This window comes from Mastigoproctus giganteus, chromosome 2 (assembly GCF_048544385.1).
Source record: "Mastigoproctus giganteus isolate SK-2022 chromosome 2, ASM4854438v1, whole genome shotgun sequence".
NCBI classification, from domain to species: Eukaryota; Metazoa; Arthropoda; class Arachnida; order Uropygi; family Thelyphonidae; genus Mastigoproctus; species Mastigoproctus giganteus.
Window position 1 is genome coordinate 230295819 of NC_143576.1, and position 22987 is coordinate 230318805.

Below are 22987 nucleotides of genomic sequence, written 5' to 3' on the forward strand. Positions count from 1 at the left end.
ATTCCTTTAACTTCTGTTTTCTGGAACTATTTCCACATGTATTTGCTGAAATTTTCAAACTACAGAGACTCAAGTGTAATCAAGTAAATTCAAGTCAACTCAACAGTTATTTAACTCTTGTCAACCTTCAACCCATGCCTGGTACCATGTACTGCAGGCTTTAATACTATTCGTCTTTAGCGGTTTCCTAAAAAAGCTGAAATATCTAAATAAAATAAGAGAATAATATATTTAACTACATTCTTTTATCAGTAGGGCTATCGGAAGAAGGCCAAGATTCCGTGAATAAAAATTACGGAACGTTTAGGTAACAAAATACTCACACATGCTCACGAAAAGCAACTAATAAAATATGGTGTGTGAATTTCCACATCAACAGATCCATAATTGCCAGATTTTTGATTTCCAGTTTTTTTGGTGTGAAAAAAACAAAACAAAAACATTTCGAATTAAAGATGAAGCGAGCCAATTGTTACAAGATTTAATTGCTTTCAAATTCGCGTAAATTTTAAGTATTTCTGTAATTAATGAATGCATTTTTCCTACCTTTCCTGAACATGTTCATAATTGGCCTAAGGCGACAGTCACACGTTAAAAAAAAAGCGACCTTTTGACATTTTGAACAACCTTCAAGTAACATGATCACTATAGAGTCGACGATTTACCACTATGTGGCGCATCAATGAAAATGCAAGGTCACTATCTATCATAATATATATATTAAAAATGAATAATGATAAACCGGAAAGGCAAGGTCACTTTTTTGATTACATAAATTGTTTTACTTGTATCTTTTTGCCTTTCGTAAGAGGTAGCGTAGAGTGCTACTGTTTCCGTATTTCTGGTGTAGCGTGTCTGTAGTGATGAGCTCGAACATGGGAATGACAAAGATTTCCAAGTGTTTGATGGTTATGGCGTGTTTCCTTATTATGTTCTTCTGTGTTGGATTAATAAGAACGGGCTCAGTTCTGTTTGTGGCCACCATGGGAGTTTTCAATGAATCCAGAGAAAAATCAGTCTGGCCATTCAGTCTTTATATGGCAATATACCAGATAACATGTAAGTGGTTTTCTTTTCCAATCAGTTAATCGCAATCTTCAATGCTCTCATATGCTGGTAGAACTAATATTGATGGTCGCTGAAATTATTTAAGAAAGTTAGAAACACGAATGTTTTTAAATGTAATCGTTCAATCTCTGTGCTTATGCCGGTGCCATTTTGGAATATAACTCTTCGTATTATCTTAATTACATTACTCTTTCTTCCATATTTATTTAATCATAAAATCATGGAAAGAGTATAAAATACAGAAAAGTATTCATGTGCACAAGATATGAGCGTTATGATCTCGACTGTAAACTCCTGATTTCTCAATGCTAAATTTTCTTAATTTCTGAAAATATTTTTAAAGTTGGCGTGTGTCAAATTTAGATCCAAGTGTCGGTCAATACCCTGTTGGGTAGCACAGTTCGTAGAATCGCCTTCCTAAAACTCTAAGTTCGAGTCGTGTCGATGCCATGAGGAATTGTTATGGGCCAGTTTCCCAAAGTGGCTGAGTTATTCGGTCTCAGGCGAGTGAAGAATGATTTTTTCTCCCGGAAACTCGGTTTTTTAATCCATCAAACAGAAAATCGACCACAGAATACACGCAATTTTCATACAGTACATACTGATCAATATACCCTCATTGCTAGTGCTCCTAAACCGCAACCACAAGTCTACCGGCTTCAAATAAAATATCTTTATGTTAATAAATCTTATTTAAAAAAGGAAATTAAATATTATTCATTGGCTCTGTACAATCGAACAAAGCGCCTAATAATAATAATTTTATTATGATGTGTTATAATATTTTATAAGAATGATATATAATACGATAATAAAAGAGGATTTAAAAGGGCATTTAAAATGGTAGACAAAGATATAATTAACATGATTCCATCATCTTACGTATTCAACAACAGAAAAAGGAAAGACAAAAAATTCTCGTAATAAAACTGCATTTTGGATAATATATTTTCTTACTAACAATCTTTGGTTGGAAGGCTAAAATATTTCTTAAATTTTCCAACAAATGTTCTTAAAATAATTCCACGATAATATAGAAAGTTTACCTAAATCATATCTGTTCTGTGGTAATAGATGATCTAACACAGGGATTATTTGCGATCTAAGTGAGTGAATGATTGTATTAACTACACTTTTTAAGCCTTAAATTTAATTTTAGTTATTAAATCGGGGAATAAATTTAAACTTCAGAAGTATCTGAGTCTTCAAATTAGTGTTATTCCGGATCAGTTAACCGATAAGTAACTTCAATGTTCTTTTAGAAAAATTATTAAGATATTTTGACTGTGTTGTATTAACTCTGCTCGAGAAGTCCAGAGCATGGTTTAAAACTGAAGCTATTAAAGCAAAGCAGATGGAAATTGAGGTAATCAGATCCAGCTTATTTTGTATATAGTAAAATAAGTACCGGAAGAATCCCAGGTTTCACTGAATAAAAACAATACGCTAAGCACAATCGAAAGAATGGTCCGTCCACAACGCCTTATAATTATGTTGAGATACTTTTTTCTATTTGTTTACAAGACCAGGAATTATATTTTTACAAAAAATAATAATAATCCCCGTCATCATGTCAACCACCGGCATGGTGCTAAAGACCATACATAACAGCCTAGCAGCAATAGGCCTCCCAGCGAACAACTATGAGGAATTCCAGAAAGTCGCAATCCTGAAGACCTCTACGATAGTCAGACAGTTCTCGACCAAGTAGCACCAGACATACCCTCCCTCTTGTGGGTAGTACAGTTGGTACAATCCCCACATAGGGTGGAAAACAACATGAGTTTGAGTCCCGTCGATGACGTGAGGAACTTTTATGGACGTTTTTCACAACGTTCCTGAGTGCGTCGGTCTAAGGCGAGTATAACATGACTTTTTCTCCAGGAAACTAGGGTTTTTCGTCCAGCAAACAGAAAATCGACATCAGAACACGCAATTTACAGACAATATACACTGAGCAACATGGCCTTAGTTAGTGATGCTGCAAAAACCCTACTACAACAAAAACAACATAGCACTTATCCTGTGTAATTTTGTTACCAGTACCCATCACTACGTGGAAACCCTTATCAGTAAGAAATAATAATAATAATAATAAGAAGAATAAGAATAAGACTCAGTGTAAATAACACTTAAATAAGTGGTGAATCATGTTTTGAATGACGATTCTACATTTTCTAATACGCCTAATTTTCTTTTTTCTTACAGCATTACTTGGAGGAATGTTGACACATAACTTCGGTACTCGAAAGATAGCATTAGCTGGTAGTTTTATTTCAGTGGTTGGACTAACAACGTGTGCACTGGCGAAAAGCATACAGTGGTTGTCGATATTATATGGATTCGTCCTTGGTAAGTTTAAATGTTTATTGCATTTCAATAATACGAATCTTCTGGACAATAGTCAGCGATTTTATATCAGAAGCGAATTGAGGTTAGCAGGCTCACATCTAAATCCCCAGTCATTAGACTTCAAGTGTAACGTTTAAAAGTATTAGAGATAGACAATTAATAGATTAATTATACAGTAATTAGACTGCTTCATAAGTATAAAGTAACACAAGTGCCTACAGAAAAGGCATGCAACAGAAACAGTACGTGTATGATACAGAGAGTGGGGAGACTCCGTAAGAGACAGGTCATTAATTGACAAGACTACTCTGTATTGAAGGGAGTCAAGGACCTCGAGAGATGTTTTGGGGGTCACAATTTAGATGTTCATGTTGTTGTCCTTGGGCAGCTATATATTTAAATGGAATCAAGTACAACGAAAAATAAAATAGGAACAATATTGCAATGTAGGACGGATTCAAAATATAAAACAGTGTTTTTAATGCTGTGGAAGCTGCATTAAATTTTGATGACCTTATGCCAAAAGAGATTTGGAATGATGGGTAGTGACCTTGTTTAAAAATTCGAGTGTCGTCGTCGAAGATTAGAACAATTGAATTTTTTTTGCGAATATTAAAACAGGACTGGATCTTATAAGACAGAAATAAGAGAGGACTTTAGAAGGATTGAAGTAAACTAAGTTTCCATTGTCAAATTGAAGACTTAACAGGAGAGCGGCATTTAAAGATCTGATGGTGAATATTCGAGAAGTATAAGCTGTTTGTGCAGGTAAAGGATGCTTAAAATGGAAGGTCGATGCAATGTGCTATCATTGGACAGGCATTTGGAGGGAATGGTGTGATTTTTTTTTTTTTTTTTTTTTTTTGGCTGATGCTGCATAAGCTCATACGCTTGCTTTCTTGCATCACATGCCACTACTACTACTAATTTATTTTTGGTAATTGTTGGCGCATAGGCTTCTGTGGCCATAATGCGCCTCCTCAGGTTTTTGCAGTACTTTGATCCAAGTCCGAGACGGGAATCGAACCCGCGACCTTTCGGTTACCAGGCAGGCACTTTACCCACCCGGCTAGCCAGGTCGGCACTATCAGCACGACTATTAATAGGTTTCCAGTCAATGAAAAAAGGTCATTAATATACAAGAGGAAAAGAGTTGGAGAAAGTACTGAGCGTTGGAGAACACCAGCATAAGTAGAGAAGTTAGAAGATAAAAGGCCATATATTATCATCCACGGTCAGAGAGAAAATTGGATACCCAATTGTTAAAAAAGACAAATCGCAACCTAATCTAATAGATTGGGGCTTCTTCAAACACAATCATAAAACTTGGAAAACGCCAAGAACAACTGTTTGACTTTCACCTTGTGTTTCAGTTGTATTTGTCCAAAGTTGAGTATCAAAAGCGAACATAAAGTTTTGACGAGCTGTTTTTTTGGCAAGAGGGAGTAATTTCAAAAGGACGCTGACACAGTTTCAGTTTCTCTCACGTAGTCTAGTAGTTGCAAACCGGCCTTAAGTTAACTACTGTTAGTGCATTTTGAAAGATTTGACGATTGGGCAATATTTTTTGTACGCTATGGTGTTCTATGTGGTACTAGAGCTACAGAGAATGCGAAAGAAATGCCGATGGTTAAAGGATACTACTGTTTGATGAAAACTGCAATATTCAACCGGCACAGGTGCATTAAAAGGAATCGAGAATCTGCGTTTGACGACTGTTTGCCCGGGCAGCCACATTCCAGTGCAAATTGAAAACGCTGAGCAGATTCTGGTTGGTAGGAGAATCAGATTCTGTAAGTAAGATGAGTAGCAAGTAAAAGTGCACATGCGATAGTAACCAAACACCTAAAAATGAAAAGAATCTGTGCTGGCTGGATTCCACACCATTTGATATCCGTTGAGAATGTAGTAGCTTCAGCGACTAAGGCCATATTGTTCCGTGTATATTCTCTGTAAATTGCCTGTATTTTAAAGTCGATTTTCTGTTTTCTGAACGAAAAATCCGAGTTTCCTGAAGAAAATATCATGTTGCCCTCTCTTGAAACAGACTAACCCCTTTAATTTTCGAAAACAACCATCAAAATTCCTCCCATTGTCGACGACAAATGTTCTCCACTAAATTAAAAGTAAATTGCAATTCACTTCCTTATAATAAAATCGGACTTGCTGTGTTTGACCCATAATTTCAATTTGGTTAATTTCAATACTTACTTTCAATTTCAATGGTCCTTGAGGTTGTCACAGACATTCTCTCAGATATGCCAGGCAAGTGTACTTGCTACTTGGGAGTCTAAAACGCTGATGGAACTGGTATTCAGGTGACATTCAAGTCAAGTGTACCCAATTTCGGCGAAGACCGGACGGTCTGTGACAGCCAAATCCTCTGCTTGCACCTTCACGATGGTGGGAATTTTAGTAACCCTGGTATAACCTCCATGTACATGCACACTGTGGGTGACCACCCAGGTGTGAACCAACATAAGCAGGAATCGAAGGGTGGCGCTCGCCCCATATGGAGGAATGCCAACCCTCTGTGTTACAAGGCAATACTAGGGGGTAGATGACTCTCATCTTCTTCTTCTTCTTCTTCTTTGTCCTCGCCTTCTTCCCACGTTCATATGGGGTGGGCAATTCTAACACTTTTCAACTCCTTCTTCATCTCTAGCTGAACTAACTTCTTTAACCGGACCCGTCCTTTGTTCGGTAGCACTGACACATCTACTTTCCATCAATCACCTTTTGTTTTGGCATAGTTTTTACGACCGGATTCCCTTCCTGACGTCAATCCTCACCATTTATCTGGGCTAGGGATTTAAGATGCCGATCTGCCAAGCCTTACGCAGCTATATAGAAGTGGTAGCTCTTATACAATGGTGATGTCGAAATTTAATAATTTTACGCAATTTATGCCGAATTTCTAATCCCACTGAACAAGTAGGTGGCACTGCTGTAGTTCTTTTATCTCATGAAAATGGCTGACTCGGTAGAATGACTGTAACCTTGAAAATAACAGTAATAAATAACTCAGCAACAGGTGAGTATTTTTACATACAATTTGGTATCCTGAAAACTTCTACCGCAAAGCTATCAGGTAGCACAACTATTCCGCTAATAATTCCCAGTGACTGATTACAGTTCCTTAAAAATTTAATGACCTTGAAATTTCTTGTGTTTTCCTATATCCAAGAATAGTAATGATAACCATTTTAAACAAAGTTCACAGTCGGAAAATGAAACAACCTTTAGGTCCCAGATCTTAGCCTACCACTCACCAACACTTATTTTATCTAAAATATAACTTTTTTTTGAGCAACGCTTCCTAAAACCTTCTTTATTAACTAATTTTAATAGCGCACTAATTTAGCTAGCGTACAGCTGGTGCCACCAGCGCTACGGTAGATGACTCTCACCAAATGGTGAAATACCACCACTTTGCTTATTGGAGGCTTGAAGTTGTGGAACCCATGTTTAGTCTCCAGAACTAAGTTCCGGTCAACCCTTCCCCATCTCTTCCATCATGAAGTATGACTGTTAACAGGAGAGACTGCTTCTACAGGGATGCGATACACTTAAATATAAAGGGTGCAAGAATATTTGCTGATGCTATCGAGGCAGTGTTAGGTGGGTCGATATAGATGATTTGATATAGATGAACAGTGCACTGTTGAGTCAGTTTGGTGTGACATAAGCATTGCGAAAGCAAAAAAAATAAGAGTAAGAGTGTGTTATAGGCCTAATGACTCGAATGAGTACAATGAACAATTGTACAGAGAAATAGAGTGAGCTAATAAATCAGAATGTCTTATAACGGGGGATTTCAACTTTCCAGATATTGACTGGAACTTGTGTGTTGATCACTCACACACTAATCAGACTTTTTTGGATTTATTGGATGATTGTTTTCTGCAGCATCATGTTCAAGAGGCAACCTGAGAGAGTAATACGATTAGGTATCCCTAAATAAAAATACTCTTGATCTGGTTATCAGCAGTGATCATTCGTGTATTAAGAATTTGCAGATAAAGGAACCCCTAGGTGGCAGTGATCAGAGTGTACCGATGTGGGATTTACTTAAAGATTTAATTACCATCAGGGGTAAAAGAAAGGGTTTTTGCTTCCGTAAAGGTGAATACAGTGGTCTCAGACAGTTTTTAAATTCTGTACAGTGGGATCAACTGACGATGTTACCAACAGTAAATTCTAAGTGGGAAGCATTCAAGGAATTAATCGTGGATGCTACTAAAAGTTTCATACCTATTAAGAAATATTGTTCAAGGGTTAGGCCTAATTTTTACCATCTCTTTTGCCGATGGTAGCACTTTGCATTCCACTTTCCATTTTGGGAAACCTTGCCCTACTCAATCAAGTTCAACTTCTCGAATATCTGTTACCAGTTCCTTAAATGCCGATCTCCACGTAATTCTGCAGTGGGGCAAAGACAACTTAGTTGATTTCAATCCTTCTAAAACCCAGCCTTGTCTTATATCTCGCAAAAACGATTCTTCTGCTCCAATGCTTATCTTTGGTGACACTCCGATTTCTGGGCAAATGATATATCTCTTTTGGGGATTATCGTGACTTCTAATCTCTCTTGGCACAAGCACATTACAAATATTGCTTCATCTGCATCTAAAAAACTTGGTTTTCTCTTTCGCTCTCGGCGTTACTTTTCTTCCAAACAGCTGCTCACTCTGTATAAATCGCAAATCCGCCCTACCATGGAATATTGTTTCCACAACTGGGGTGGTGCCCCCAAAACCTCTCTCAGGCTTCTTGATTCCATTCAGAAGAGGGCAGTTTATTAAGGTTAATTAATGATTCATCTCTAACACTCTCTCTCTCTCCACTCGCTGTCTCATAGATGTACTGTTTCTGCTGCATGGCTCTTCTACAGAGGCATGCAGCAGAAGAGGCGTGCCTCTTCTACAGATACTTGGGCACTGTTCTTCTGAATTGGCTTCTATAATCCCCGCTCTCTCCTTCAAAACAGTCTGAGCACGTGCCGTCACCAGCCAACATCCATTTACTGTCCAACTTTAAAATCACTGAATCAACTTTTCATCCTCATCTTTCTGGAACAACCTTCTTTCATAAGTATTTCCTGAAAATTACAGTCTACAGAAGTTAAAGTCCAATGTCAACAAATATCTTCTTTCGCCTTCTCAACTTCCAACCCAAGCCCGGTTCTAAGTATTATAGGTTCTAATACCTCTCGTGTTTGGGGTTGTCATAAAAAAAATACTCTCCTTAGCTAAATTGAACGGTTTCATTTTCGTTAATAATTGTAATAACGTGTTCAGATTCAAAACTGTTAGTATATTTGCAATTATTTTGTGCTCAACTGATAATTCAAGATTTGTAATTCATCACGCGTCAATGAGAAATCAGCACCAAGGAATTTTTTAAAAATTTTTATTGAATGTCTAATCATTGTATTATATAATTTATTTTTATATAATATTTTTAGATTATTTCAAATCTCATTGCTTATTAGTGCCTAATTATCTTGTTAATTACTGCATTTACATTCCGTACAAAAGAAATTATAAACCTTTATTCGGTATACAGGGTGTCCTCAAAATCGATTTAGATTTCGAACACCACAGCACAATTATTGAGGGAATGATCATTAAAATAGAAGAAAAGTCTACACTCAATTTTAAGTAGAAACAATGGGTTTTGAGTGTGTTAAGCAGATGAGTGACGTAATTTCCGCTTCTAACGTTTTGCGTATAATAGTAAATTTATTAAAAACAACCATTGTGAAAGAGCCCACTTTAATTAGAAACTTTTTTTTATGTAAAACGTTTTTCTTTTAATCATTGCTAAGTATCTGAATAATGTTAATTGTTTTGTAAAATGTTATCAGTAAATATTCGTTGATTAAAATGTAGCTATGAATTGAAGAGAGGTCAGAAACTCAATAACCTTGTATATCAGGAGTAAAGGAATTTTGATAATACTGCAGTCAAACTGGCGCATATAAAAAAATGCCATGTGGGAGGAGACAGGCTTCAACACAGCTTGACAAGGAATCCAATAGATGTGCGAGTACACTGTGCCGTTTCTAATAGCAGCAGCAGCTTCCTGGATGCAATTCAACAAGTCATCTCGGTTGTTAAACTCCGGAACTTCTTCCAGAAGTGTTGGCAATAACCTCTGCAAAAACTGTAAGTAATGACAGCATTTAGGCGGTCAGGGAACTGCAATTCCGACCCACATATTGACGCTAAACTCCACTGAGAAGAGGGATTGCCGAATGGTGTGAAAATTTTCCACTGACCATATTGGAGATTGTCCATGTTATCCCATCTCGTGTAAATGTTGCCTCGTCGGTCCACAGGATATTGAGATGAATGTCAGTGCTGCTGCTAATACGATTAGGCATCCCTAAATAAAATTACTCAAGTGCAAATGAATCTCCTGCTTGCAGAAGAGTCTTCATATGGTATGCATACAGTACGTTCACGCATTGTGCGCCAAACGAAGGTTTTGGGATGATCGGTTCTTGCAGCAACACTTCGTGTACTAGTGGAGGGATGTAATGCCACAATATCCAGCACCTTTTAACTGTAGCTTTTCATTTAGGAAACAGCACACAGACATAGAATAGACAGCACAATCTACACAGCGAGAACACAATGATGCCTTATGCTTTTAGTTGCCCTGTTCCAGCTGATTTCGATATTATTATTATAACTTACTTCATATGTACTGTTTTTTTTTTCTCTTTTCCAGGTCTCGGTATGGGACTGCTGTTTCCGACAGTTTCCGTCACAATCAGCCAACACTTCGAAACTACGAAGTCTATGGTATTTGGGATCGTATTCTCGGCAAATGGGTTCGGAGGTCTAATTTTACCAGCTATTACGGAAAGATTGATCGAATTTTATGGTTTGCGTGGCTCGTTTATAATTCTAGGTGCTCTTCTGATGAACACTATTATATCTGGAATCGTAATGGGTGAGCCTTCTGTTAAGTCTCCAAAAATTCATCATGGTAATAGTCATCGAAAAGAAACTTCTGTAAATGCCCAGTGTCATGATTTGAAATCATATGGAAAGCCAGAAATTACCCAAAATATGAACGTTTACTCTATTGAAACACCGTCGAATTCCAAAGAAAGAACATCGCATCTAGAAGTGATTGACAAAGAAGAAAATGGCTATTTTAAATTCTTCAAAGCAACTTTGTCTACAATAAAAATAACAGCGTCCTTGTTGGTGACGCCGATATTTTTGGTAATTACCTTTGGATTAGTTGTATTTACCATTTCAATACTTGTTTTTCACACCGTTGTAATAGATGTTGCCATTGACAAGGGAGTCAGTGTGAAGGACAGTGTTTATCTTGTAATTTGTACTGCTGTGGTAGGTATTATCTTCCAGATTGTTGGTGGATGGGTGACCGATAAGGGATTTATAACAAAGCAAATTGCCGTTATAATTCTGATGTTTACGCTTGGCCTGAACATGGCTTGCATTCCTTCAGCTCGAAGTTATATTGCATTGATGATAAACTCCGCTGTATCAGGATTATGTTCATGTGTTCAACCGTTCTACCAAGTCTTGTTTGAGGAGTATCTGGGACGAGAAGTGTTCGCACTATCAACTGGTTTGTCAAGGTTTATTATTGGATGCTTCAGTTTTCTTATACCAGTTATCATTGGTAAGTTTTAACACACGCTGTTCTCTACTTTCGCACTGTATTTTTATGTGATTAGTATTATTATTGTACAAAATATATAACAAACCTAGATTATGCAACATCGGTCAAAAAAAAATTCCCCAAATCACCTGTCGACTCTTCTAAGAATTTGCTTAGTTTTTTCTTAATATTATTGAAGATACCCACTTCCAGAACATCAGATGGAAATTTGTTTCACCAATCACCCATCCGCTGGCTAAAAGAAAATTTCCTTACTATCATGCAACTATCCTTCCTCAATTTGAATTAGTATTAGTATTAGTATTAGTAACGGCCGTATGGTGCAAGAAAGCCTATGGCTTATGCTGCACCAGCCAAAAAAAAAAAAATCCGAACAAAACAATGATAAAAACAAAAATTAAATAAATAAATAATAATAATTAATAAATAAATAAAAATAATAAAATGAAATTAAAAATTAAATAAAAAGGAAATTAATCCTATCATCCTATGCGCTTCCCTTACCCGAAAGTACTATCCAGATGACCTTTGAATTTCCCCAAACTGTCGGCCTCTACCACCCATGAAGGCAACTTATTCCAGTAATTTATAACTCGCTGGCTAAAATAAAACTTCCTGCAGTCCAATCTAAACATTTTCCCGCGTAACTTGAATTTATGTCCCCTAGTTCTAGCATCATTTATAATCTTGAAAATTTTGTCCTCATTCATTTTACTGATGCCTCTCAGAGCCTTAAACACCTCAATCAAATCTCCTCTAAGGTGTCTAGTTTCCAAACTCTGCAACCCACATATTCCAAGTCTTTCTTCATAAGGACGCCCTTTTGCCGATCTCACCAGGCGAGTTACCCTTCTTTGCACCCTTTCAAGAAGCTCGATGTCTTTCTTTAGGTGCGGTCTCCATAGTTGAACACAGTATTCCAAGTGTGGTCTAACATAGGCCTTATATAATGGGATTATCACGTCCCTATCTCTACTTGCAAAAGTTCGATAGATCATCGATAGGACACCATGGGCCTTCCTTGCAACCTGTTTACAATGCTCAGAGAATTTCATGTCTGACCGTATCGTAACACCCAAGTCCCTTTCCTCCAGTACTGGGTTTAGTTGAACTCCACCAAGTGAATAAGTTATTTTGGGATTACTGTTTCCCAGGTGTAATACCTTACACTTTGTTGGATTAAAGCACAGCTGCCATTTTTCTGACCATTCTTGAAGTCTATCTAGGTCTCTCTGAAGAAGCTCAGCTTGACAGTGATCATTAACTACTCTACCAATTTTAACATCATCTGCAAATTTAGACATCACGCCCTCTATCCCTTCATCAATGTCGTTTATGAAAATTAAAAACAACAGTGGTCCTAATACTGATCCTTGGGGAACCCCACTTCTTACATCAATCCAATCTGAGGAATAGCCACCATTTATCACAACCCTCTGCCTCCTGCCCTGAAGCCATCCTTCTATCCATCTAAGGATTTTCCCAGTGATTCCAACCTGTTCCAGCTTATAAAGCAACGGGTCATGTGGGACTGAGTCAAAAGCTTTGCTGAAATCTAAATAAACAATGTCGAAATTATTCCCTAAATCCAGCTCGTGAGTGACCCTTTCGAAATAGCGAACCAGATTTGTTAAACATGATTTTCCCTTTACAAAACCATACTGAGTATCCTTGAGAATTTCAATTCGATCCAAATGATCCTGAATTCCACCGTTGATCAATGCCTCCATGATTTTCCCTACTACTGAAGTCAGACTGACAGGTCGATAATTTCCCACTTCACTTTTAGAGCCACCCTTGTGTATGGGAGATACATTTGCACTTTTCCAATCCAAGGGAATCTCCCCAGAGTCTAGTGATGCTCGCATAACCAGCCTCAGTGGTTCAATGCACTCGCTTGCCGCCTCTCTCAAGATTATAGGGTATATTCCATCAACTCCAGGAGCCTTACTAGTCTGTAGGCTTGAAAGTTTTTTCATTAAATAATCTTGCGAAATTTCAATATCATTAATTACATATTTTTTAACTTCGTTCCCACAATTTCCCATTGCCACAAAAGGCTTTTCATTTGTAAATATCGATGCAAAATAACTGTTGAGTTCATCTGCAACGGCAGCTGGTGTATTTATTACTATCCCCTTTCCCTTACGTAAAGGTCCGATCTGGTTTGTCCTGCTCTTCTTGGCATTTATATATGTGAAGAATTCTTTATCCCCCCTCTTTGCTCTGTTTGCTAGTGATTTCTCATAAACTGCCTTTGCCTGTCGAACCTTTTCTGTGGCTCTATTACACATCACCTTGTAGCTGTTATAGGCTTCAGTACTTTTTATTGCTCTGTAACGTTTCCATGCCACCTTTTTCTGCTCAAGTAATGTGGCAACTTCACTATTCATCCAACTTGGAACCCTTCTCGTGGAGTATTTTTTAATGGTATATACGCACTCAAGGCATCTGTGATTAATGTTTTAAAAGCGTACCACAGTTCAATTGTATTCATTCTCTGCGCGATATCTACCCAGTTAATAGAGGCCATGTAGTACCTTAAGGCATCGTAATTTCCTTTTCTGAAATTAAAACCCATTCCTTTGCCTTTTACGTCTGCTACTCTCTCGTCATCATCCACCGTAGAACTCCGTGATCACTTCCTGCTACTGGTTCCTCTACTGTCAGCCCTGTTATGTCATCTGATTCATGTGTGATGATGAGGTCTAGGATATTCTTTTCTCTAGTACTTTCCCTGACATGTTGATACAAATAACAGTCATCTAGTTGATTTAAAAATTTTGTTCCCCATGTCGAGTTTCCTTCCCATTTACTCCAATCAATTAGAGGCAAATTGAAATCACCCATAATAAGGCATTGACGCTTACTTGCCCATTCCATTTGCATGTAGAGACTTTTGTCATAGTCTTCACAATCACCTGGTCTGTAGATTACGCCTACTAGCATTGTACCTTTGTTTCCAACTATCTCACACCATACAGACTCTATACTAGCATGTGAAATGTCTGAATCTGGGAAAGCTATCGTCGCACTCAGGCTGCTTCTGATAAGAAGCATTACCCCACCACCCCTTCTATCTACTCTATCCTTCCTAAATACATTATACAAGCCGTACTGAAACTCATCATCCCCAATTTCCGGGTGGCACCACGTCTCCGTAAGCCCTATTATGTCCGCGTTACTTGTTTTAACCAGCAGTTCGAATTCGCTCATTTTATTGACGACACTTCTAACGTTACTGTATAAACAATTAAGATTTACTGTTCTTGTATATTTAACAACCCTAACACAACCCTTGAGTTTTTTAGGCTCTCTTCCCTGATATTAGCTACCTGCTCACGTGAAACGTCTTTGCCCCCAGAACATCTAGATAATACGTCCAGTTGGGGTAACAGATAAGAACTCTTAAGGTATGTGCAAGAGTTACATTGACCAATATTATCAGATAAACGCGTGTCAGTATTACCCACATCCCCCCTAACTAGCAGTTTCCCTGAGCCTTTAAGGTATCCTCAATAATACTGGCAAAAACGTTTGCACCACCTTTGTTTAAGTGTATCCCGTCTCTACAAAACAAATTCCTTCTACCTACAAGTGTGGGCCATGCTGATAGAAATTTACCCCCTAAAGCCTTGCAGATTCCTTCAAGTCTTGAGTTAATCCACAAGGCTCTTAACATATAATCCCTCCTATCGTGTCTGGGCAGAATTGCAGACACATAGACATTATGGCCTAGCTCGCGACATTTCCTCAGCATGGTCCTGTATTTTTCCAACAAATCGTCAGATCGTGTACGTTTAATATCGTTTGTCCCCACATGAATAATAATATTTTCTTTACCCCCTTTAAAATCTGACAGTCTGTTGGTGACATCATCAATAGTTGCTCCCGGCAGACATAATTTACTCTCCCCGCAAATTTCCAGTCGATTGGGACTTCCTCCTCGAATCTAAAGATGCCTCATAATTATGGCTCAGGATTTGCTTGCCTCCTTTGCTGCTTCGCTTAATGTACCTGGATAGATCCTCTCCAACCCAGGCAACGTTTTCATGTTTACTTTCAACAATTTCTCTTCTGCTTTGCTTCTCAGTTATCAAAAAATTACTTAGCTCCCCATTAAAAGTTTGATAAGCTTCAGACATCAACTTTCTTAACGAATTCCTGATGTGTGAATGTAGATGAAAATGTCTGCTCAGTTTGTCAACAACCTGAGTAGGATTATCAACATTTAAACCATCGGAATGAAGATGATGAAAGTGACTCAACCCTGCTCCTTTCCGATTAATAAAAAAAAATAGTCATTGCTGATTTTTCTTTACTTTTTTAGGTATAGGGTTTTTAGACGCATCAGAATTTAAATCAAAATGCGTGTGTTCTTTTGTGGATCTCTTCTTTGCTGGATGAAAAACCAAGTTTCCGTGAGAAAAAGAATGCTACCCTCGGCCGAGACCGAAAACTCTGCCAAGTTGTAAAAAATGACCCATAAATAATCTCAACCTTCATTGACGGGATGCGAACTCTGGGCTTTTCCAAGCGGTGTGCGGAGTTCGATGTACATACCAATTTTGCTACCCACGAGGGATGCGTTCTTTGCCATAGACTTCTACTGTAGTAGTCTCTCTTAATTTGCCTAACCGCATTTGTGACTTGATTACACGATGATTATATCCAACATATGCTTCTATATCATCTGATACTTTGTATGCACGTCATGAATTTTTCTTCTATGTCACAAGTCTCATTAGTTCTTCGACATCCATTATAAGAGAATTTCTTACTGGCATGAAATTCAAGTAGTTTCTCTAATTATTTTCCTGAATAGTTCAGATTTATCGTTTGTTATTGGAGACGTCATGAGCTGGTTCTATTGCAGAGAATTTAAGATTTGTCTGAGACCGATGTAGTCACCCTTGCGAAAGCAAACCCAGTTTCCTTTTTAAATCATTTAAATCATCAGTCAAAAAGGAAAAAAAAAAACAATACAATACACAACATCTGTCCATCGCCTCCAATAAGTTATACTGTATAGTTCTACCTCCTCCAGGATTCCTTTTCTTGTCTTTTATGAGGGCTGTGTACTGATTCCTGAGAGCTCTGTAAGAACCTCTCAGGGAATCCGCCTCATTTTGTGGCCAAGTTGCACTGGCCCTTTGAAAATGCCTCCTCGCCTGGTGCATCCTTCGCCTCATTTTGTGGCCAAGATGTACTGGCTCTTTCAAAATACCTCAGCGCGTGGTGCATCCTTCTCCTGAGTATAATCAGTTTAGGGCACCACCAATGGGCTACCTGCTTCCTCGGTTTTTCCGCGGGATAGACAGCTTTACTGTTTTTGTTAAAATGTTTGTTATAGTCAGTGCCTGCTAGTCCGGGCTACAATCGTTTTCTGATCCAGATCACTCAATTTCCTGTTTGTACAGCTCAGATGCTGTAAATTCTGCGATGATCTGCCAATTTGCCTTTTTAAGGTTATACTTTTTGATATCCAACAAGGATTGTTGGGCTGTTTGTAACTGCATGTTTAGTTTGAAGGTGATGGCTCTATGAACTGATGTGGTCCAGGCTCGCTGGACACAACAGTCTATAATTTTATGAGCTATTGAATTAATGGCAAGAGTAACATCAATATCAATCTCCCACAGGGTACTGCTAAAAGTTGGGATGTTATTTAGTTGGTTTAGCACTTGAAAGGGTAACGCAGCTATATAGTCAGAAAGTATCTGGCTGTTGTGTGTGCCTGATTCTGTCTTCTGTACCGCTATGCCATAAGGCTGACCGGCAGTTGACATCAGCATACACTTTGATATTTCCAGATCAGTACACTGTGATCTGCAGATAAAAGAACCACTTCCATCCAGTGGTACTTTTACCTGCAGATTCTTGATGCAATAAGAATCCCTGTTCATAATAAGATCAACAGTACTGCTTCCTCTCTAAGATGTTCTTGTAGAACACAGTCTCCAACAAATCCATAACAGTCTGGTGAGTGTCAGAGTGTCCAATTCACAAGTTACAGTCAATATCGGAAAAGATAAAATCTCCAATATAGTTGTTTGTTGTACTCATCATAGTGATTAGGTCTATAATTCACCCCTACTCTCATTCTATTTTTCCAGTGCTTATGATGGTGCTTGTATATATGGAAGTATACATGCACCTGTCCTTGCTCTTTGTCAGCTCATGCATTTGCTCAGCTAACTCATCTAACTCAGCTCATGTATTTGCTCAGCTAACTCACATAACTCAGCTCATGTATTTGCCAACTAACTCAGCTCATGTATTTGCTTGATCCATGGTGATCTCTAAGAGGCCTTGAATTCCCCGACACCTTTATTTACAGGCTGCCCTATTCTTAGTAAAACAGTCTCTCCTGAGGATACATGGGTCTGTTGTACTGGAATCCATTGTTTATTTGTTGAATGGCGTACCTCGTGCCCTCGCACGCCTCACTGCTCACACAACACTGTGTCCGTTAAAATAATTTTTATGTCTGAAGTTTCCATTCCATTTGTTGATAAAGAGGCATATTAACCTTGAAAGCTCAAAAGGGTTTATATTTATAATTAAAGTTAGTTATTTTACTGGATATATACGTTATAATTATTTCATATATAGTCGCTCCTATTAAAAAGCACAGAACACACTGAGAAAAATTCTTACCATATCAACCTTCTACAGTCTGACCAGGGCCGTATTGATTGAAAACTCCATTTTCATATACTGCCTTCTATCGTATCTGGACAGAATTGCAGAGAGTTTCAATTTTAATCCTAACTCCAACGTTTTCCGAACATTGCCCTGAACTTGTGTACTTGTTAAGTAAGTCCTCGGATCTATGATTTGGGAACTGTTTTCTTTGCACCTCCCTGGTCCTGTGATCACCGTTAATCAAAATAAATAAATAAAATACAACACAACATATTGGAATGGTAATGAGCATTATTAGGTGTGACTTGGGCCTGATTTACAAATGTCGTCCAGTCCTCCAGTCTCACTTCCGCGGAGGAAATGGGCTATCAGATGCCAAATAAAACTGTAACCATTAGGTAGCTGGATGTCAGTCAACGAACTCTTTTACTTTCTCTTTTCAGGGACTGCTGAACTATCTTTATCATTGCAGTGCGTATTCTTACTGGCACAATGTTTCTAAATCGGGAAGTAAAATATCGCGCTCAGACTTTCCATATTAGAAAGAATATTATTGTCGACTTAGAGGGATTTGCCTTACAACGAATGCCAAAATGAAACAAGAAAAGGCTAGAGTGTGCAAAGAATTAATGGAAATCTGGCAAACTAAATGGCCTTAATCTCAGAAAAGACGCTTTACGAAAATAAAGGTCTTTCTTTCAAAAGGGCGCTTTGACAAATCATTTCATTTCATTTCGGATGTCCCCTTTGGATACAAGCAAAGAACCTTGTTTCCTGCCCAACTAAGTGCTACTTTTCTCTTATTCAATAGAGGATCATTTAAGCCAAAGCTCGCAAATCTTGGTTCAACTGCCATAAATGTTCAATACGTGCCATCGATATGTAATGAACCCGCACTTTCTGCTACACTAAAAGAAAACAAAGACAGTCAATTGCGGATTCAATTTCTTCACGATATATGTAGACATGCGGAAAACGTCGCTAGGAAAGAAAAATACTAACAGTTGCTAATAAACAGAACCCCAACAGGCGTTGGACTGAATGGTTTGCACTAAACTGGTTGGTAGACCTTGGTTTTCCGGAGTATTACTCCAATCTCGCTAATCATGGATCCCCCTCATCCCAGGGGGGAAAACATCGCAATCCGTTCTCGTCGTGAGATCATCATCATCATCCACATACCCTTTCTTGCGATTGTGGCCTTTCTTCTCGATCGTGGATTACTTGTCCTACTATTAATCCCTTTCGTTCATTCTCTCCTTTCTTCTTTTGGATTGAAAGTGTCCTACTCTTTCCCCTGTCGTTAAATTCTACATCCCTCCCACTAACCTAGCTATGTTTATGGCATTCCTCCTCTCCCGCTTTCCCACAATCCACACTCTTACTTATGTCTTCTACATCACATTTCTTGCTTTTAAATGTAAATTAAATATTTATAATCATTCTACTAAATCTATGTACTGCATATACATATTGCAAATATTATGTGGCCGAATTACCTTTTCAAAATAATTTACATTTTAAAAAATTGCGTTTTAAGAATGATTTACATTTGTCATGGATATTCACCAAAGACCACATTTTAAATTATGACATTATCGCGAGGAGTAACAAGAGACCTTTTATGCTTTAGGAAACTCACTGTTTTTATGTTATTTGTGAAAAGATTTTCTAATATTCAGTTCTGTTTAAATTTTTTTTCCAGGTTTCTTCCGGGATACCTTGCAGAGCTACGGTGGTTTATTCTATACACTAAGTTCCATCCTCATTATCGGAGGACTCGTTGATTTCCCTAAATAAATTGAAGAATACATAGAGAAATACAATACATCAGTTATTGTTCGTACTAGGTAGAAAAAATGGTGCATATCGTAGGGATAATTTAAAAAAAAGTCGGGAACTGCATTTAAGTAATAGTTTATCGATCTCTTTAGATGATAATTATTCTTTTATATCGGTAACTGTATTGCAGATAAATTCAATGTATGCTTTAACAAAGAATCAGACACAAGTAACAATATAAGTGTGTATTCTGAAGTTTCGCTTGCTTCAATTCAATCAACCAAACCAATACATTCTGTAATGGAAGGTAAAATCATTTATGGAATACAGAAGACTGGTCTTCTAGTAGCCGCTGCTCATTCAGTCCATCTTTCTAGCCACTTCAAAACTAGAATTCACAGATCTCACCATCTGCAGAGACCAATTTATAATAAAGAAGCTATTTCTAAAGTAAATAGTAGTCCAAATGGATATGAGCTCTTCGTTCCGCAAATATGTAGTATTTATATATTTGATATCTCGGTTTTTGTATATTTTTTGTGAAATCCTTCCTACCGACGAACCTCCAGAAATTTTGAGGTCATATTCTGTGGAACGTATGCATTCCAAGAGACTAAAGAACTTCAGGCCCAAACCCATCAAATGCGGCACTAAAATCCTTTCAGAAGGTTACTCAGCCACGTTAACTTCGAACATAGGCCTCCATACCTAATCACTGTATTTAATGGTAGGTTTTCCAGAACAAACCTTCTGGACCAATCATCCAGTTGGTTCAAAAGAAGTGTTTCCGCATGGGATAATTCTATTCCGCGATCTGTAAGTGGTAGATTAAAGTCGCCCATAATCAGACAGCCACATGTTCGTGCCTGTTCGGATTACTTAAAAGAGATTTCTCTGTCGCTGCTTTGTCATCAACTTTAGTAAGCAGACGTTCGACTGTCATGAACAAGGTGCTTCAGGCCAATAAGATTTACAAAAGTGAGAGGGACGCCAGAAATCGTAAAGCAAAGCCTGAAGTTTCTTTTATTGAAAATCACTTTCCAATTATAGCAGAAAAAAGTGGAAATACATTTAATGGCAGTTGAAAGGTTTTGTAAAGCTTTGCTGAATACAACATCGCGCTCAACGTAGTATTGCTTCTTTGCAACACCATCTAAGATGAATGAAATAAGAGTGTGATAAAGAAACAAAATGCATTCTGGCATTCAGGAAAAATATCACTGATATAGAATTTAATTTAGTATAGAACTTTGTTTGTTTCTAACTGTTTTTTTATTATTGTTTAATCTCTGTACCTTCCAGCAGGTTCCAACGTAGACCATCGATATAGAGCAGTTCTCTACTGATATGCACCACAGAAATCAAATTCTCAGTGACTTTTCATTATTAATTAGAATAGTATTTACCTATGAATGTATCAATTCATTATTTGTACGTATGTACTTAATGTAATGGATAGCGGGGTGTACATTACCTGTTCACTCTCCTGGATCGCGGGCTGTAAAGAAGTGCATTTTTGTTCAATAAAGGGATTTTTTATAATAGTAAAATATAATAATAAGAAGATGACCCCACAGAATACACTAGATATAATCGTCTTGGAAAAAAGGCAATGGTTATCTATATGATCGGCATAGCTACCCGACATCAACAACCTCCAGAAAAAATACGAAGAAAAGATGAGGAAGTAGTAGTAGTAGTAGTAGTAGTAGTAGTAGTAGTAGCAGTGGCATGTGATGCAAGAAAGCAAATGTATGAGCTTATGCAGCATCAGCCAAAAAAAAAAAAAAAAAAAAAAAAAAAAATCACACCATTCCCTCCAAATGCCTGTCCAGTTCCCCCTTAAATTTATTTAACCTATCAAATTCCACAACGACAGATGGAAGTTTGTTCCAGCAATTAACCACCCGCTGGCTAAAGGCAAATTTCCGCACATCTATTCTACATCTGTCTTTTCTTAATTTGAATTTATGTTCCCTTAGATTCGTAATCTGAACAAGTGGAAGGATCCCATCAGAATTCAGCGTGCTCAACCCATTCAAGGCCTTATATACCTCAATCAGATCACCGCGCAGGTGCCTAGTCTCCAGCTACTGCAATTTGCAGAACTTAAGCCTCTCTTGATAAGAGGATCCCTTCATTCCCCTCACCAATCTTGTTGCCCTTCTCTGTACACGCTCAAGTAAATCTACATCCTTCCTAAAATGAGGCCTCCAGACCTGTACGCAGTACTCAAGCCGTGGCCTGACCATTGCCTTATACAGAGGGATAATCACCTCCTTCTCCCTGCTAGCAAAATTCCTATATATCATTGACAAAACCCCATGACCTGCCCTGGCAGCCTGTCTGCATTGCTCAGAAAACTTCATATCTGCCTGCACAATTACTCCCAGGTCTTTTTCATTTTCTACCACCTTAAGTGTAGTAGTACACAGTTGGTATGTTTCTCTGGGGTTACTTCTACCCATATGGAGTACTTTGCATTTGTCAAGGTTAAACTTCAGTTGCCACTTCTTAGCCCATCTGCCCAAATTATCTAGATCCTGTTGCAGTAGCACACTGCCATTACTGTCATTAACAACCCTGCCAACCTTTGTATCATCGGCAAACTTCGACATTAAGCCTGATATACCTTCATCAATATCATTGATAAATATAGAAAACAACAGTGGACCTAACACTGAACCCTGTGGGACTCCACTAATAACATTAGTCCAAGACGAGCAGCACCCATTGATTACCACCCTCTGTCTTCTCCCACTTAACCATCCTTTTATCCATTGTAGCAACTTACCCTTAATACCATTCTGCTCCAATTTGTACAATAGTCTTCCATGCGCAACAGTGTCAAAGGCTTTCCTGAAATCCAAGTATATGATGTCAAAATTATTTTTCGCATCCAGTTCCTTTGTAACCACATCATAATATCCTATCAAATTTGTCAGACAAGACTTTCCCTTAACAAACCCATGCTGTGTCTGAATTATTGCTGCAGTCTTGTCTAGATGATCCTGCAATGCATCTTTAACCAGTGACTCCATTATTTTACCCGGAACAGAAGTTAAACTAACTGGTCTGTAATTGCTCGTGTCACCCTTCGATCCCCCTTTGTGAATTGGCGATACATTTGCACTTCTCCAGTCCGTGGGAACCTCCCCTGAGTCCAAGGATGCTCTCATAATTATGGCTAAGGGTTTGTTTAGTTGCTTTGCCGCTTCCTTTAATATAACTGGATAGATCCCATCCACCCCAGGTGCTTTTCTTACGTTTAACTTCAACAATTTCTCTTCCACTTTGATCTCGGTTATTACAAAATCATTAAGTATCTTGCTACAATTTGATAACCTTCTGCCATTTTGAAACCTTAATAATTCCTCACGTGTGAATGTAGATGCAAAATACTCATTCATTTGTTTGCTATCTGAGCAGGATCATCAACAGTCAAACCATCAATGTCAAGTGGACCGAT

General features: G+C 38.0%; 1 protein-coding gene across 1 annotated transcript; it reads left to right on the forward strand.

Annotated features, from left to right (window-relative positions):
* Positions 1-846: 846 nt before the first annotated feature.
* Positions 847-20018, forward strand: LOC150090227 (monocarboxylate transporter 9-like). Its single transcript, XM_090389782.1, has 4 exons — positions 847-1059; positions 3277-3420; positions 10159-11088; positions 19442-20018. Exons 1-4 carry the CDS (start codon positions 864-866, stop codon positions 19534-19536), a joined length of 1365 nt encoding a protein of 454 aa, XP_090245908.1. The 5' UTR covers positions 847-863; the 3' UTR covers positions 19537-20018.
* Positions 20019-22987: the final 2969 nt, after the last annotated feature.

Excerpts from the sequence above, each read along its gene's own strand:
- LOC150090227 (XM_090389782.1), top strand. The coding sequence starts at position 864 with ATGAGCTCGAACATGGGAATGACAAAGATTTCCAAGTGTTTGATGGTT. Across the intron at positions 3,421-10,158 it reads ATTATATGGATTCGTCCTTG|GTCTCGGTATGGGACTGCTG; the intron begins GTAAGTTTAAAT and ends TCTCTTTTCCAG. Across the intron at positions 11,089-19,441 it reads TCTTATACCAGTTATCATTG|GTTTCTTCCGGGATACCTTG; the intron begins GTAAGTTTTAAC and ends TTTTTTTTCCAG.